This window comes from Anoplolepis gracilipes, chromosome 2, assembly GCF_047496725.1.
Source record: "Anoplolepis gracilipes chromosome 2, ASM4749672v1, whole genome shotgun sequence".
Lineage (NCBI taxonomy): Eukaryota > Metazoa > Arthropoda > Insecta > Hymenoptera > Formicidae > Anoplolepis > Anoplolepis gracilipes.
Window position 1 is genome coordinate 21,208,703 of NC_132971.1, and position 18,483 is coordinate 21,227,185.

Below are 18,483 nucleotides of genomic sequence, written 5' to 3' on the forward strand. Positions count from 1 at the left end.
TCTTATAAAAAATTGGCATAATACATTCGTACAATTGAAATGGCCGCGTAGCGTGGAGTCAAAATGGTGGCTATTTTTCCCCTAGTTGCGGTACTTTAATCTAGTAACTTTAGAACGTGAGCAATTGAATGTCATTTTTCTGTGAATACTTTTGCATTTTGTATTATGATTGTTCATAATTAATGAAAACTATGGTGTAAATTCTTTCCATCATGGAAGAAAACATGAGGTTTGTCTTTTATTCCTATACTTCTAAACTAGGGCAATATAAGTTAGAATAAGACAAATATACTTTTTCTCGTTCTAACTTACTGCACTAGTTCAGAAGTGCAGGAATGAAAAACAAACCTAGTGACAAGTGATAAGTGACATGGCTACTGTATGTGTTGTGATGATGGTGTTTCTCGCGAAATGTCACGCAAATTTTGATTTAATAGTTGATTAACAGTGATTTTTTGACAATGTTCTTTTATAAAAAAAGTTTACATTTGCATTTTACACACAAAAACAGAATGCATCTGCTCAATATTGAGCGAGGCGATCATCTGGCTTCGTTGCAGCCGATTCCCTTCTGTCAATAATAGAATTTGAGGATATCAAAAAAAGAAAAAGACAATATGCTGTGCTATCGTGCGATTTAATTGCTGATTTAAAACAGTGCCATTTGTGAAACTTTGTTTCTAATACAATAAGATAAGTAATAAGCTGAATTTCAAACTCGGTTACTGTTCTACTATTAGTGACTTGCAACTAAAAGAGTCTCGTGAACCAAAAGGAGGCTCCGAGTTAACAAACATATAATAACTGCCTTTCCTGAGTTTATCTTTTGGCCCAACATTGAAAATCTTGTAATCCAAGATAATGCAGTCGGTTGTAGTAGAATCAGGATAGGGAAGACTGCAAGAAAGATAAGTCATGATAAGTAGAACAATAGTTAAACAAGACAGAATTAATAAGTGATCTTGAGTAATGACTTATATTTACCCTCTGTAATTTTCAAATATATCTTCAACCATATTTTCAACTTTCGATATTTTGAATACATTTTTCAAAGTTCTGAAAAAAATCAGATAATGTAACCTTCATTTTTTCTGTTTCTTGTATTAAATATATATAATTATAAAATTATATATAATAATTGGTAAAAAGTATTTTTAGTTCTCCTTATGTTCAATTAAACATACTGATCAATTATTAAAAAAAAAAACAGACTTACAATGAATTTTCATTTTGAACACCAGGAAATACATAATTATTGAATAAATCAGTCAGGTATTCTATGGATCTGCTATGTGAGCACGGAATATTTTCCAGTAAACCTAAAACATAAATTTATTTATTCACAATATTTCCAGTGGATATTTTACTTTCTGTCATTTTAGTAACATTTAACATCTTTGAATTTATTTTAATTAAATATAATATCTTATCTCACCACAATCTGGTTGTTTTTTTCCACCATTAAACCACAAATCGATACGACCCATACAATATGGGATTCCGAGAATAGATGTGTGAAGAACTATTACATTTATGGCATCAGTTTTACAGAGCCTTTCATCGCAGCAATTAGTAGCAAACAACGGAGCCGCGGGATCAGCACCGAAAATACGCACAATCGTGTAGCTCGTCTCCTCCTGGATGTGCTTTGCAGCAAAACCACACACATGCGCACCAAGGCTGTGACCAACAAACGTGATTTTATCGAGCGGTATTTTGCATTCATCGATCAGCTGTATAACATATCTGAAAAAGAAAATTCATACGCTGAAGACATTTTATCTTCTTTATTTTATATAAGTAATTTCATTATTGAATACTATGTTTATCTAGCATTATTATATTAATTATTCTTGTTATATATTGTAATAATATTGGAGCGCATATCATTTGATATAAGAAACTCTGTTTATTATTATATTTATATCTCAATCTTTTTAACATAATGTATATAAAATAAGTATACTTCGCCATAAGTTTGCCTATTTCACGAGTATTCTTCACTGCTACGGGATATTCCAACAACTTAAGAACGGGTATTCCATTTTTGCACGCTGCATTGGACCAATCTAGTGAAAATACTGTATAGTTGTTCTATAAAAACAAAAGAATTTTTAAAATTTTTATTGAGTTTCATACTTTTACACTTGATTTTAATATCGTGTAATACCTACCTTGACCATTTGCTTGGCCAGTTCATAAGTGTAAGTCGAATTTGCATCGCTGATAAAACCATGGACTATAAAGACAATTGGTTTCGATGTATTAACATTATCGCAGCTTTCTGATACACCAATATTTTTGCCCTCAAGATTATCACTGAAAAAAATGTATATTGTATAATCAGCGTGAATATAATCAGCGCGTGAGAAATGGCAAATTTATTTGCGCTTTACTTATTGTATAAAACCATCGACATGGATGCAGGGGCGAAGATACAGTCTTGATTAGTGATCTTTTTTATATTCGACAATATATCGGGTAACATGATACTCGTCCCTTCATCTGCAGGATGTAAATACACGCATCGTACGAGAAAAATTACAAGTATCGTAGTAACAGTTCTCATTTCGATACGAATAAAGATATTACTGGATACTGATAAGAAACTGAATCAATTAATGAATTTCGCGATATTAAAAGCTAAACTCTTATATAGATAAGTTAGGTTTTAAAAAAAAATATTGACATTCGCAACATATTATTGGCGGCTGTGTAAACTGTTTAGCGAGTGCAAAAAATATGGAAGCGTGTTTTACAATACTAATGTATAAAATGGTAAATGATGAATAAATATCGCTACCGCGTACATATTTCTTCTCTTTGCAATTCGCTTTTATTTCTGACATTATCCGACAATAAAAGTGACATAGTGTGGCAAATATTATTTCATAACGATCTTGCCCTTGGTTTGACAAATTATTGCAACATATATATCACTCCATTATGCAGCACATATGTTAAACGTAATATGTTATACGTTTTGCATTAATTTATATTTTATCATAAAGTTTTTATTGCCAATGTTTCGAGGATTACGTATATTTTATGAAGCAGTAAAACTGTATCGAGACATGTAAAAATCGTGCGCGACGAAACCTTGAAAGATTGATTGAAAACCATAGGAAAAATTGAATCTTTGATGGAAATTTATATTTCTATAAAAATTTACAGAAATAACTAGATATACATTTGCGAATTTTTCTTCGTTTTTTTTTTAATTTGTTGAATAATTGCCGAAAGCAAAATTAATGGTAATCCATTTGCATTATATGTATTGTAAGAATGATTCTTCTGAAGGTATGTATATATATTTTTGAATTTGTTTGAATGGAATTTGATTATTTGATTTAAAATTTATTATTAATGTTTAATCTTCTTAAACTAATTTTTAAATATTACAATAATGATTACAATCATGAAGAATAATTATTGAATATTTTACTCGTTTCTTTATAAATTATAAACACATGAGTGTAAACAAGAGTAGAATATTTATGAAGAATTTTCAATGGAATGTTCCCTAACGTTACATATTCAAAAGATGTTTATAAGAGAAAATATGTTTTAACATTCTATGGATCTCTCATAAACATCTTTTGAACATGTGTGCTGGTTAATATAAACGTGCGACTCGACTCTTCGATTTCAATATCAAAAGTAGGTTTAATTAACTTTTGTTCCAGTTAAAAAACAATTGTAACTAATATATAATTACGTAGTTATAATTTAAATCTTTTTATTTAAATTTTTAATACAGACGGTTTAATCATTTTAATAATATAAATCTATATAATTTATATAAAAATAAATTGTATGTGTGAAACTGATTAGAGTAGTTTGGCACAGCATATACATTATTTTATGCGCGCGAGAATTTAAAATTCGATTGACTAATCAGAACAAAGAAATATTTACTGTAATTTAAAAATCATGTAAACTTTTTTACTAGTTCAAAAATAACACATTTAATTGATTGAACGTTTTTTTTTTTTTTTTTTTTTTTATATAGTCTGATACGGGTTATAAACAAGCTCCAGTTTCGTGAACAGTCTGGCGTCATTTCTGGATATTCGTACATTATGGTTGTTCAGATTTGAAAAAAACAGCGACTACTCATGATTACTATGTATACCGTGGCGACAGTCTTTCGCGATTCCGCGACTCGCGATGAGTGGTTATTTGTCGGTAGTTCGTACTTCGTAATAATAGTTTGAGTTGGCTCGAGTTGACAGTTGATTGACTTTCTGACAGTTATATTTTATAAAAAAGATAAACGGAAATTTTTATTAAGTTCGTATTTTTCGAAACTATGCAAATGTTTGTATTAACGTATGTACATATATTGCAAAAGAATATCATGCGATAACCTTTACGAATTTTATAACGGATGGATCTAAATTGCTAAATGTTCTTATATATCTCTCATAGTTTTTTTTAGACTGATTTAGAATCTTTCTTCTGATTTTTTTTTTTTTTTTTTTTTTTATGAAAATTATCTATAATTTTCGAGCAATTATTTAACAATTTAAATTTTTTAGCGGATTTAAGTTCTTCAAAAAAAAAAAAAAAAAATGGTTAATATAAATCGTACTCTTCAATCAATTTCAAATATTATTTTCTAATTTTAAATTTGTCGTAAAATTTACAACGTTAAGAATAAAAGAATAAGTAATGATTAATCTTTTCTTTTCGAGATTTGAAAATTATTCTTAAAAATATATATTTTAGAAGAATATATTCAATGGTTCTAAGACACCGTGTATATTTAAATATTTCATACACATATGAGCACTTGCGTACATAGAACATTTACGTCAGCTTATCTAAATCGACAAAAAATAGTCAGGTTTTGTTACATTGATTATCGCTTTATTATGCAAAAAATGGTAATTTCGACTTTTATAAATATATATGAATTAAATTTGCATCAGTTGCAATAAATATTATAATTACAATACAAGTACATTATAATTAAAATAAATATATAATTATCTAGATACAAAATATCTCAGGAAAATTACATCATTCAAGTGTCGCTGCAACTGCTATACGTGCTACTGTTAGATGGCTATCGACAAGTTCTCTGACAGGTGAGAATATAACTTTATATTATAGGGACAAATAGAGGAAGAAATAAGAAATGTACCAATAATATATTGTTAATTCATGTTATAAAAGTTTTTACAGTTTTTAAATATTATAATATTTTCTCTCTTTAATTCTTAATTTAAGAATATAAAGTTACAAAAATTAAAGAATCCTGTAGATTTTGGATAAATTATATACATGTACTGTCATTTTTTTTTAAATACAAATTCCATATTTCAGCATCTTCTAAAGATAGAAAAAAAGCAGCCAACATGCAAACAAACGTCGATGATGAAATCCTTTTAAAAGATGTATGTTTGCGCATATTATGTTTTAGAATTTTTAATTCTTGTTGAATTCTCTATTAATTTATTAGAATTAATTAAAATTATATTAATTAATATACATATAAATAGGTTGGAGATAACGGCGTAATAGTTTTAAATCGGCCTAAAGCATTGAATGCCTTAAATTTATCCATGGTACAAAAGATTTATCCCATTCTCAAGGAATGGGAATCTTTGAAGAAACTGGTAATAATAGAAGGTGCGGGTGAAAAAGCATTTTGCGCAGGTGGCGATGTCAAATCGCTCGTTTTGGCATTGAATGAACCAAAAGGAAATAATCTGGGCGCAGAATTTTTCAGAAAAGAATACACGTAAGTCATAAAAGAAAAAGTATCTGTTTAAATACAAATCAGTATCTTTTAGATATTTGTGAATAAATTATAAAGTATTTTTTTTCTCTTTCTTGTAGCTTAAATTATTTGATTGGAACATACAGTAAACCTTATATAGCTATAATTAATGGGATAACAATGGGAGGTGGCGTTGGATTATCTGTACATGGCAAATACAGAGTTGCCACGGAAAAAACGCTCTTTGCTATGCCCGAAACAGCGATAGGATTATTTCCTGATGTCGGCGGGAGTTACTTTTTGTCAAGATTGAAAGGAAAATTGGGCCTCTACCTAGGACTGACGGGACATAGATTGAAAGGTAGATGATCAATTAAATTTCAAATTGTATGAAACATATATACGTATATATAATAAATATATATTTTATCAAGGTGTTGACGTACTTCTTGCTGGGATTGCGACGCATTTTGTCCCGTCGGAGAAACTCGCAGATTTAAAACGCGACTTGTTAGCGTTGCAAAACACAACCGACACAGTTGACGAGATCTTAAATAAATATCAACCGAAATTAAATCATGAATTCAGTTTGGCGCCTCATATGTCACAGATAGAACATTATTTTTCTGCTCCGTCCGTCGAAGAGATAATTGAGAGGTAAAGCGCAGACATTTACAAATTGACATTTTTTAAATTTATAATTCAGGAATGTGTAATTTTTCTTGTAAAGGCTAAAAAAGGATAATTCAGAATGGGCGCAGAAGAACGTAGAAATGTTGCTGAAAATGTCTCCTTCTGCTCTCAAAGTTAGCAAGAAAGCAATCGATGAAGGAAAGGGAAAATCTTTGGCAGAGTGCTTAGAGATTGAATATAGATTGGCGTATACCGCCCTGAGCAGAGACGGTGATTTCTATGAAGGTAATTAAATAATTAATTTGCGTCCAACAAGTTTTCTCTTTGTTCTTCTCTTATATCTCATTTTAGGTGTCAGAGCTCTCCTGATTGACAAAGATCAAAAGCCGGTATGGAAACCGACATCCTTGGCCGATGTTACTGATGAATATGTAAATAAACGATTTGCAACACTTCCCGCAGAAAAAGAATTAAAATTGCGTGCTAGTAAACTGTGAAAGAAAGCTTTACTGTGAATATTGTTATAAAAAGATGTGCTTAGAAAATTTGTTATATTTTATAATTTTTTTGTACAGATTGTAAGATTTATATTAAAGCCGTTGACGTTATCTTCAGATTCAATTTTTCATATTTTTTATAATAGATCAATGGAATGTATTGTATAAATCAATTTATCAGATTATTTTCTAAACAAATGGCATAATATATAACTATATAAAATATAAAACATTTTATTTGTGTAAAATAATGAAGAAAACATAAGTACTTACAACTAAGTACTATCACGTAAAATATATTTCATATTTTTAATTTTTATTTTGGAAGCGACTCTAGGATTTATCTATGTAAATTAAATTCACCAACCAAATTTGCAAAATTTGAATAAGCCACTATATTTACATATTTATGAATATATTATGAAATTTTAACTTTTAGCAATAAATTAATTTACAGACAACATATAACTGTGTGTTCTATAACATGCAGCACGTATTTTATATATATATATATATATATATATATATATATATATATATATGTACATATGTATATATATTTTATACACATACATACACACATATCCATTATTTTTCAACTAACATATCTCATTGTTAGCTATAATTGAGATATATGCAATTTCATCATTTCCTATCTAAAAAAAAAACAATATAATTAAACATAATTTAACAATATCAGTTATTTTAATGGACTTTTATAACTATTGCAAAACAAAAACTGATCACTTGTATTCTGCATTTTCTGAATAATAGATTTTAAGAAATATACAAAATATTGGCACAATACAAATACAAGACTATGTAAGTAAAAATCAAATATAAACGCCTGCAATTAAATATAAAATACCATTCAGTAGTGTCAGACATTCATTGATATATTATTAATTTCATAAATTATTCACACAAAAAACAAAATATCAACCTGACTTTCATAAAGTACGTATTACATTTTTTTTTCAATTTTCCAGGAGCCATAAAACATACAAATAACTATTCACCGTTAAATAATACCATTGACCAAAAAGAAAAAAAAAATCTACAAAAAACACTTGGAATTCTTAAATAATTTATTAGTTTTATTTATCAAAACGTTTTTATTTCATTTTTTCAGCACGTATTAATGATATTCGTCTAATGTGACTTGCAAAATGATAGGAATTCCATGAAATCTGTATTAGAATTCGAAGTATTCAGAAAAAGGAATGACACTTTCCCCAAGTTGTATGCATGTCAATGTCAAATAAAGAAAATTAAAGTCCTATCATTCGCGTCTTATATTGGTACAATATTTTCAAGAATATTCGTCTCTATTTATGGAAAATCTTAAATTTCGTTTACTGCTTGGAGTCTATTTTTCTTTTCTTTTTTTTCTTTTTTTTTTTTTTTTTGAGATCGGTGAAACGATATTCCTCTCCTATGTTGCTGAATTCGCGTGAAGAATATTACAATTTCGGTATCAATACCGTTATTAGAGGAAAGATAAATGTATGATGAAACTGTCGAGAATCTGTCATGTGTACAATAATAGATACGTTCAATCGATATACTGTGCAAGCCAACGGAAGCCTTCCCCATATCCCTGTCGTTTCAGAACTGAGCACATAAATAGTTCCAGTGGACGGCCGGGTATCTCATTACGAGCGATTTTACCCTAAAAGCAAAAAATTATTATCGCGTAAATACTATAATAATTTAGCGCGTTTCTCTGTTACAATAATATAGCTTCAAAATGTTATCGTCATTCTAATTTATAAAACTACCTTTCCTGTTGTCTGCCCATACAAATTGAAGAAATTCCTAAGTTCATCCTCAGAAGCAGCAGATGGTTTATCAATTTTATTGCCTAGCACAAGAACTGGACATGCGCTGAGTTGTTCGTCAGTTAGCAGTGCATCCAGTTCGGCTTTTGATTCTGGTAATCTTGATCTGTCACTTGCATCGACGAGGAATACTATCGCGTCAACAGCCGGAAAGTAATCCTTCCATACACGACGTGCTGAGAAGATTCAATTGGCACAGATATAAAAATAATTGAACAATTATAAAAACAACATTTCATAAGGTGTGCATTTTGTTTGTATGTATACCTTGAGTATGGCCCCCCAGATCAAAAGTTGTAAATCTCATATTTCCAATAGACAATTCTTCGGATGCTAGAACATAAAAAAGACTAATGATAACTCAGCAATACAAGTTTAACTTTCATAATTTATTAATCAGTATAATAGAAATGTATAATCTATATTTTGTATTTTGAAATAGAAAAAACTACACATAGGAGGCTTTGTTATATAAATTTAGAAACTATAATAAATTACAAGTTTTTATTATGAAATGATAATTGGATTAGAAGAAGTTGTCATTCATAAAATATGCATTTTTTAGAAATTACAATATAAATAGGATCATAGTATAAGTAGTAGGACACAGAGAAAGAGATAAATTAGTCTAAATTTAGTTACTTGGATGCAACGTGGGTACATGTTGAGCTAAACGATCATCCTTGAGCATATGAAGCAATGTAGTTTTGCCCGCGTTATCCAAACCTAGGAAGAGAAGTTTGCCACTCTTCTTCCATAGTCCTGAAAATTACAGAGGAGAATCATGCAGATTAAAATCACAAACTTATAGGGAAATAGAATTTCTATCGAAAATTTATGTGTATAAATGTCATTGGAATTGAGTAAAATAATAAATATTACTTTGTCAGATAACAAATATATATGTAAATATATAACACAAAACACAAGTAATATTATCTCCTAAATAATGAATAAAATTTATTTTTTAATTATCTTTGTAATTAATTTAATTAAAGAAATTAGTTTAAGATTATTCCAATCAGACAGTCGTAATAGAGTTCTTTTAAGAAAAAACATGCATACAGGTACATTATCTCTCAACTTTGTATTATCATAGTATGATAGAATTATAGTATCATATACAGGGTGTTTCAAAGTTTAACAATCAAATTTTGCCAGCATGTTCCATGGGTAGAAATAAAAAAAAGATATCGACATAATACAACAAATTTTTCTATCTTGTTAAACATAGTCCCACAAACATTTTATTATCACATGATATTGAGAACAAAGAAGTTTATTTATCTTCCATTTCAAAATACTGCCCCTTGTTCCTAATGCAAGACTGACATATTGGAAGATTAAATTTAACATTTATCTTATGAATTTCATATTTATTTTGCTTTAGTAAATACATCCTTTCTATCAAATTTTGGTCACATATTGATTCTTGTACGGTACATTATCGTTTTTACATTTTTTTTCGTAGATAAAAATTATATAAGATCTGGCAGTATCGAGAGATAAACAAAGTAAACAGATTAGATTAACATAATTGACTTACTCTTACATCATAATGTATAAACAGCAAATTTGCTATTCATATTTGACATCTTCTCTGTTATAATATATTAATAATGTCTTCCCAGGCCTATGTTTGTATAATATTTTTGTCTCATTTCTATCCGTAAAATATGCTGGCAAAGTTAAACACTCTGTACCATGAAACCATACAATTCTCTTGAGATTTTTGATACAATTCTTCCAACAGTTGTGCAGGAATACATGAATGCAAAAGAAGATTCTACTCACCAAGATAATTCAGCACTCCGGCGAACCAGTCCCAAATAAACATATTTATAGCTGCGATTATATGTCTTCTACACCGTGTTGCGTGTGTATGTATGTGTGTTAACTAACGAATGACTCTGCAACAATAGTAAGATAAGTTAACGAGATCACCGTCTGCCAACGTGACCACGCGCGCGATGCAGCTGATTCTTTTAAAAACTCCTCCTCGTAACCCTGATTATTATGCCACGAAAGGGTGCAGGAGGTGCAAGGATAAACCGGTGGGTCGTCGTCGACCAACACGTTCGTGTTTCTGCGATTCATTCCCCTTTCTGCAACACCTACCTTTGAGCCTTAGTCTCTTCTCTGTCTCTCTCCCTCTCTTTCTCTAATTACATATTCATTTTAATCTTACACGCGAGGAAAGTGTAGTAAAAACGGAACGTGATTTGAGGAAATAACTTGAATTTTTCCTTTGACATATACGATACCGATGAATGATCTAGAAATCGAAGACGACGACTCACCGGACCTCCTTTCCTTCACTGACACAAACACACTTTATCGCACCGTCTCGTGCAAAGACTTTTGACACGCGGAGGCATGGGATCGACGGAGCGAACGTTCGGAAAAATCGCATACGGATAGCGTTAAAGGAACCAGCCGATTCGAGACCCGTCAGCTCGTGTCGGCAAATGTGTCTTTGACATACCCACTGTGAAAAAAGCGTACGGAGGCCGCGGGGACGGAGAAAAGTGATTTTCCTCCCATAGAAAGAGCAGCCCGACCACACTCAGAGCCCCGTTGGCTGGCGATCACTGGCAGTTGGCACTGGGTGACGTCTACTTCCGTTCGCCATGTTGCTTCTGAAATCAAATTACGTCACGGCCGCGAAACTTTGAATAGCCTACATTTTTTTTTTTTTTTTTTACTTACTCGGTTTCCACTTTTCCTGAAAAAAAAAAAAAAAAAAAAATATATTTGCGAAATCACGCTGCAAAAAGTTTCAAATAATGTCTGTATATGACATTGAGAGAATTAATCTTTGGAAGATTAAAAATATATTGTCTCATCTTTTAGTATATATTAATAAGAAAGAGATATACAGGATTTTCGAAAAGTTCGAAAATGGAATATCTCGAAACGCGAAAATAAAGCATTTTAGAGAAAAATGTTTGAAATTTTCTAAAATAGTTTATTGTCGAGATATTCGAGCGTTTCCGGACTTTTCGAAAACCATGTATGATGTATTCATAAGGAAGATTAGTAAATATAAATTCGGATGTGTCTTTGCTTAATAATTTTATTAATAAACGCGTTGCGAGATAACTTCAATTAGAGGTTTATGAAATTATTTCCATCTGTAAATCCACACGCGTTAAACACGTTGCTCAACGAAAAAAATAATTTTTTTTTTATTATAATTGCTTATTATACTTTATACACCATACGATAGTATCTTAATTCATTTTACGACAAAAGTGCGTTTATGAAATTGAAAAAATAATCTTCATCTCTTATATTTCGCGTTTCAAATGCATGTAGAGGAACAGAGGAACGAAAACGTTATGTGAAACACGTGACTACATACGAGACTAATGTTATTAAATTTCAATACGAATGAATTATTATTATTTATATTAATACTTAAACTATCAAATATGTATAATTACATCGCAACAAATCAGCCTAAGGATACTTGACATTTTCTTACTCGTATCATTTTGTAATTGCTACATCTTTTATATCTTGTATAGTAACTATTTAATTATAAATATTATTTAATACTAACGAATTAAATTAAAGAAGTAGCGTAAATTTATTACAAAACATTAATAAGATGTATGTAACATTATATTCAAGTCTTTTGTAACTTAATGTATCAGGAGTCATGATGTCAAAAAAATTGCACGATATCAACTACTATAATTATTTACATTTGCAGAATTAAAGATGTCTTTTTCAAGAAGAAGAGAATCGAACTACGTGTCCATTGTGTGATCTCGGGTTATAAAGAATAAATGTTTTAATGTAAGTTTTTGTATCAAAATTTACTGGTGTTTGCAACATTGTAAGATTGTTTATTTAACTGTAATGTAAAAGCAAAACTTTCTTTATCCTACAATTGCTACCGAGTCAGTTATCCATCACAAATAAATCATAATTTATCTAGCGTATATCCTGAATAGTTTCATTTTTAAGGGACGAAGCAGGCCACGATGACGGAATCTCGCTCAATTTGCTGGGTGGTAAAGCATACACCCTGCCCGCAGGGTCGTGCGTCATGGTCTTACTGCTCTGAAAAGTAAAGAATGCTGCTAAACCATTGCAGCACAATCAGTTGAAAAAAAAAAAAAAAAAAATCGCGCATTCAATCGCGTCGTAAGAATAAAAGTTTGAAGCGTCCAGAGCGTCAATAGTGTAAGTCAAATTGTAAGGATCGAACTTCGATAGGGGAATCGACAAAGTGTGAAATGTGCCAACAAATATATTGGTTTAAATATTTATCTATCTCGATATTTCTTCCTTCGCGGATATAATCATATCCTTGTATCATTGTTGTTTAACTTGTTTCATCACAATTTTCTTAAATTAAATTCTCAATTGTCATAAATTGACTTAAGCGCAGTATACTACCTAATCCAATTCGCTTAAACTACACAAAGTGAGCGAAAGAACTTCTAACAACATAGATTACATTAATATTCCCTTACGGTATTCTCGTATTATCGAACTTCCTCTTTGAATCGTCGGGACTTACACCAATCCACTCTAGGCCTTCCGTACGCTCGAGGTTGCTTGACGTGTGCTTAACACGAGTTTGGGCATCACCTGCTGCGCCCTCGAATTTGCGACGACGGTGGCATACGTGGCCTGCTGAGAACACGTTCGCATATGAACCGACCAATGTGACTGTTGACACGGATAATCGCAATAAGCCGTGTTCCAGCAACAGTAAAACATCGCTTCCCGTCCACATTTGGCGCACCACTGCTTTCGCTTCGTCTCCTCGATACATCGAAGCTTCTCCTCTTCGGCCTCTTTGCGAGCTTCCTCGAGCGATCGCAACTTTTCTGCCTCTAGACTCGCACGCATTTCGCGCAGGGTACGATCTGGAATTATTTAATAACCATAGTTTTCCATAGTGTTTTTATAGTGAAAAAATTCAAAGGAGGAGGGGGGGGGGGAATTAACATACCAGTGTTGTGTTTCAATTCGGCCAACTGTTGTTGATGCTTCCATTTCAGGTGTTCCATTTGCATCTTCAGAAAGTATATCCCCTGACAATTTTCAGCAGAGCCGTTTTCACCGTTAATATAGGGCTGAGCCGCCTCCTTGTACGCCTCTTCCATCAACTGGCCCATTCTTCTCGCGAGCTCGTTCGCATTTTGATACAAACGCGCGCTAATCGGTCCGGCTTGCGGAGGCAGTAGTTGATAAGTGGGAGATGTTTCTTGCTTATTCGGAGAAATCTGGATAATCTCGTCTGTATTGAACAACGGACGTGGAGTCATGTTTTGTAGATTACGTGGTTTGCTGGGGAAAGTTTTCCTAGCTTTACTTTCCTTTTTTAAAAGTGAGTTGTGCTCTTTCGTCACAGAAGACACGTCCTTGTTGCTCTGACAGTCGATTGTCGACGGTGAAGCTTGTTTCGCAGCTTCTGTCTTTCCGTTATTCACCACAAAAAGCACAACGGATTTATCCGCTACAGGATTGAGTATATTTGGCGACGAAGACGACGACGACGACGATGAAATAGTGTGACTAATCTTCGCACTCGGCGTCGTTGAAATCGGTGATAACGTTATGTCAATCTCGGGCATCTTTTGAACACTCGACAATGAATCTTTGTTGCTTAACAGCGATGCCCTGTTCATTATCATGGTCATATTCGCGCTCGGCGAATTCGGTGACGACAATTTCTCATTTTCTTTACTCGCGAAAATAGATTTCAGCGCTTTCTCTGCGTTTAGTTTATCGACCATTCTCGTTTTTGGTTTGTAGACTTTACTGCTCTTCACGACGCTCTTCGACGCGTTTTCCGTTTGCGAGAACGCCAACTTGGGGTTGATGATATTCTTCAAAAGACTTCTTTTTTGAGTACGCGTCGTGTTGGATACTTCATTAGCCGGCGGTGTCGAAGGCTTAGGCGAATTATCTGTGGACGATTTTGTTGTGTCGTCCTTCAATTTTGGCGAATTATTTTTCTCTGAGATATGTTTATTAAGATTAGAAGTCGTTGTACTACTACTTCCAGGGACATTATTCGTAACCAAATTATTTACTCGAGACACTAACGCCTTTGCATTTCTCGATTTCTCATTTTTTATCGTTTTATTTTGAGCAACTGTTTCAACTGGAATTTTCTTTTTCAATTTATTATCATTGTTTAAATTCGTCTGCAAGTTTTGAGTATCCTTAACGTCAACGATATCTGTTTTTTGTACTTTTGGTGTCGTAGTTTCGCTCGCTTTTTCATGTTTATCATCGTTTACGTTTCCTTTCGAACTAGTGTTTGTTTCGCCACTATCGATTGACTCATCATTCGGCGATTTCTCTTTAATCGGAGGATTCCGTCTTCTCAAAGGCGTCTTTTTCTTTGGAGTCACAGAGGGTTCAGAATTGGAAAAATAATTGTTAGGTTCAAGCGGATCGTAATTCGGCAGCATCAGCTTTATCTGCATCGGATCATTCGGGTTGTACTGCACTTTGGGCGGCGCAAACTTAAATTGACCGTACATAAGCGCGAGCTTTCTACAATGTCGAGTGATTTCACGCACGCATTCATCCATGTCGGATTTTCGTTTACGTGGAGACGGCGCAGGTGGTTCCTCAGAGTACAGATAAAGATCCTTCGGTGGTACCCAAGCGCGATCGTGCTCGCCGAAGAAGCGTACGTCTACGAATCCCTGAGAATTGACGCGTGGCATCGCCTTTGCCGGCCAGAACGGGAAACCCTTTAATTTCGCCCACACAAGCGGATGCGGTCGACGACAAGGCTCGATGAACCACGTCGGTTGAGGCCTCGGCAAATTTCGGCCATGCGCGTAACAATCGGGACAGGCCTCGATCTCCGAGACCTCCTGACGAGCTACTTTGATGATCTGCTTTGCCGCGTTTGTCAGCTTTAATGTGTCCGCATAAACACCACCACCTGCAAGATAGATATCGATATTGTCTACTCTTAATATTTAGAAATTTAAAGTTAGATTAGATTAGACACAGAATTTAAAAACAAGTGCAACAAGTAAACATACAAGTGTTGAACACGATGCAATTATGTTGGATCCATTTCGCGTCAGCCATAAACGCGTCAGTGCTGCCATAGAGCTTGGCTCGCACGTTCGATTCCAAGAGGCTCAAATCCATTGGCTTGACGACGTAATCCAGATAGTTTGGCACTTCCGCAAGGTCCACTGGTTTGGAAAATGGTTCAGACTGTGCATCGGAAATAAAAGAGATATTTAGAAATAAATATTTATTATATATAATGTAATAATATTCACATATTATGCATGTATTTAATGAAAAGTGATTAAGTACGTACACCAGGATAGTCGCGCAATCTCTCGACCACGTGTTTGAGCAACATGCACAATTGATCCACGGATAATTGTGCCATGGCCAGAGAACGCGTCACGGCATTCTCGGCTTTCAAGATGGTCGCACATTCCCCGCATATCCATTTCTCCAAAGAAGACGGCATGCCACCTATACATTTACGATGCCACGAGCGAGGACACGCGGTGCAATGAGCATCGACGTTTTCCTTGTGACATCGCCAACAGAATTGGTCGCTTGTGTTCTTTTTCTTCCTCTTGCTCCTGGTGTTGTCCTCAACAGAAGATTCCGTTGTCGTCAAAACGCTAGAAATATTAACACTTCTCTCTTCATATTCAAGATATAATATCTATAATTTCATTTGTTTTATACATCAATTATAAATCAAGTATCAATTGTTTTTATAAAGATTTAAATGCAATTTTCCCATGAAAATATATTATACTAACCTTAAAGATTTTCGCTTTCGTTTTAAGGCAGATCCTACTTTTGTCACAGAATCTTTATCATCTTCATTTTTAATATCTTTCTTTTCATCCGTCTTTTGAGAATCTGCATTTGATGTCTCCTGCTTTTTATCCACATTTTGTACCTCTTGCTTCTTTTTATTTGCCTCACTATCGTCCAATTCATTCTTAACAGTTACCGGAGTTTGTGAATTTGGATTAGGTTTGCTTTCACTTTCTACATCCTTGGTATCTTTCTCCTGTACATTTGTACATTCATTGCTTACATTCAGAGTTAAATTCTTCTTATCTTCTGTATCAACAGCATTAGTTGGTTCATTATCCTGCTTAACTGACAAATTGATCGATGGTTCTTTCTCATCAGCTTTCTCAGTTGTATCTATTTTATCTGCGGCGACAGATTTTTTCACAGGCTCTTCACAGCTTTCATGGGACGCCATTTTGGTTATTATTACCTTCAGCACAAAAAATCTAATTGGAGAAAAGTATCGGCATGCATCATACATACGTCTATATATATAATATATATATATATATATATATATATATATTTATATATCTGTTTATGTAATCATAATGATATTATCAGTACATTATATTATATAGTTAACTCTAACAGATACTATAATTACCAGAATAAGTTTTCATGAAAATATAAAATACATATTTATTGCAGCAACACTCAAATACAAAGATAAGCGGTAACAGTGTTATCTCTCATAAATTCTTAACGCCTATAAACGCTTCCTAGAGTGATAATGATGAATGCTCCTGTTAATAGCAGCAATTTAGGTGACTGTACATCTGGACGCAACATATTGCAGGACACTCTGACAGAGATTATCCCCTTTGTAGAACCGTCCAAAGTGCTGCTATTGGCAGAGGCACGCGAGTATACATGTGAGAGAGAGCTGTGGAGAAATAAACAGGAACTTTACCTTGTAAGGGGCTCTCCCCCAGGTGAACACGAGGTGCTCAGTCTGTTACCGCGTACTCTCAAAACATATTCGGCACCGCGAGCCGCGTTCGACGAACCGCCAACGATGGTAAATAACAGTGGTGGGAATCTTCGTCGTTCGTTTCTTATTCACTCATATCGGAGAAGTTTGCCTTCATACGCCAGCCTCGCTTGACCCATCAGTGGCGCCATCCCTCGGCAATTGTTCCTTCACGACGCTGGTCACGTGACACGTTCCTCTCCGGTCTCTCGCTATGTTTTATTCGCGTCGCTCGTCTCTGTTGACAGAGGAAGGAAACGCATGACAGACGAGTGTCTTACTTACACGTTAATTTAGATTTTTCTCTCTTCTTCATCTCATGTCATCGCCCTCTGCATCTCTATGGCATTTTTATCTCTCTTCCCCTCCTTGAACGTAAATTAATAAGCCGTTTCACTTGAAAGAAAAATTCTTCAAATTCACGCAAGACGAGCAATCTATTTTTACTTACCGTTTTTTTTTTTTTTTTTTTAACGATGACGAGGATGATGATGATGCTGTCGCTTCAGGCTTTTTTCGAACATCGCGATAATAATTCCCGAGATACGTCGTACCGTCGATAGTGGCGGAAAATGAGGTTAGACGTGGCATAGCTCACGTCTAGAGGAAACCCTGGACTAATTGCTATACGTACTGTTTGTCCGCCTCCTCCAGGAAGCGTTAATAATCCGGCTTTCGCGGGAAATTAAAATTCCGTCCCGACGGTCCGATCTTCCCCCGTGATCGTTCGATCTCGGAAACTACGCCAGAAGCAGAACGTTTTATGCGTAAATAAACTGACTATAAACAAGTAATCATACGAATATTAACAACGAACTGTCAATTCGTCATAAATGTCAAACTAGAGGCCTTCGTCATTTACGGGTAAAATACAGCCGATTTGAAATTGTACGATTATAGTATCACCTCCTTCGCCAGTGTTTAAATAGGTTATGTCATGCTCGGTCACGTGGTGTACGCATCGAGTCTCTCCCTCTCTCTCTC

General features: G+C 33.6%; 4 protein-coding genes across 17 annotated transcripts; 1 reads left to right on the forward strand and 3 right to left on the reverse strand.

The window, feature by feature from the left end:
* Positions 1-618: 618 nt before the first annotated feature.
* Positions 619-2,737, reverse strand: LOC140662874 (phospholipase A1-like). Its single transcript, XM_072886562.1, has 7 exons — positions 2,397-2,737; positions 2,175-2,319; positions 1,967-2,094; positions 1,436-1,746; positions 1,217-1,319; positions 985-1,056; positions 619-897 (listed from the first exon to the last, which is right to left on the reverse strand). The coding sequence occupies exons 1-7, from the start codon at positions 2,567-2,569 to the stop codon at positions 723-725; spliced, it is 1,107 nt and encodes a 368-aa protein (XP_072742663.1). The 5' UTR covers positions 2,570-2,737; the 3' UTR covers positions 619-722.
* A 1,403-nt stretch (positions 2,738-4,140) lies between these two features.
* Hibch (3-hydroxyisobutyryl-CoA hydrolase) lies at positions 4,141-7,326 on the forward strand. Of its 3 annotated transcripts, none has more exons than XM_072887058.1 (9): positions 4,141-4,293; positions 4,732-4,889; positions 5,000-5,093; positions 5,332-5,402; positions 5,508-5,749; positions 5,848-6,089; positions 6,163-6,385; positions 6,459-6,646; positions 6,713-7,326. In XM_072887058.1, exons 2-9 carry the CDS (start codon positions 4,788-4,790, stop codon positions 6,856-6,858), a joined length of 1,308 nt encoding a protein of 435 aa, XP_072743159.1. In that variant the 5' UTR covers positions 4,141-4,293; positions 4,732-4,787; the 3' UTR covers positions 6,859-7,326. The 3 variants fall into 3 exon arrangements, with proteins under 3 accessions (XP_072743159.1, XP_072743158.1, XP_072743160.1); XM_072887057.1 differs by having other exon boundaries at positions 4,142-4,332; XM_072887059.1 differs by having other exon boundaries at positions 4,142-4,320.
* A 608-nt stretch (positions 7,327-7,934) lies between these two features.
* On the reverse strand, positions 7,935-11,342 carry Sar1 (Secretion-associated Ras-related 1). 2 transcript variants are annotated; one of them, XM_072887060.1, is made up of 6 exons: positions 11,185-11,342; positions 10,494-10,609; positions 9,342-9,461; positions 8,967-9,032; positions 8,640-8,875; positions 7,935-8,530 (listed from the first exon to the last, which is right to left on the reverse strand). In XM_072887060.1, the coding sequence occupies exons 2-6, from the start codon at positions 10,534-10,536 to the stop codon at positions 8,414-8,416; spliced, it is 582 nt and encodes a 193-aa protein (XP_072743161.1). In that variant the 5' UTR covers positions 10,537-10,609; positions 11,185-11,342; the 3' UTR covers positions 7,935-8,413. The 2 variants fall into 2 exon arrangements, with proteins under 2 accessions (XP_072743161.1, XP_072743162.1); XM_072887061.1 differs by lacking the exon at positions 11,185-11,342 and adding an exon at positions 11,000-11,127.
* Positions 11,343-11,759: 417 nt separating this feature from the next.
* On the reverse strand, positions 11,760-18,426 carry Zmynd8 (Zinc finger MYND-type containing 8). Of its 11 annotated transcripts, none has more exons than XM_072887042.1 (8): positions 18,134-18,426; positions 17,440-17,737; positions 16,484-16,956; positions 16,021-16,354; positions 15,731-15,911; positions 13,672-15,651; positions 13,305-13,585; positions 11,760-12,770 (listed from the first exon to the last, which is right to left on the reverse strand). In XM_072887042.1, exons 3-8 carry the CDS (start codon positions 16,939-16,941, stop codon positions 12,642-12,644), a joined length of 3,363 nt encoding a protein of 1,120 aa, XP_072743143.1. In that variant the 5' UTR covers positions 16,942-16,956; positions 17,440-17,737; positions 18,134-18,426; the 3' UTR covers positions 11,760-12,641. The 11 variants fall into 11 exon arrangements, 9 of the variants coding, with proteins under 9 accessions (XP_072743143.1, XP_072743144.1, XP_072743146.1 ...); XM_072887043.1 differs by having other exon boundaries at positions 17,440-18,239; positions 18,317-18,416; XM_072887045.1 differs by having other exon boundaries at positions 16,021-16,339; positions 17,440-18,426.
* Positions 18,427-18,483: the final 57 nt, after the last annotated feature.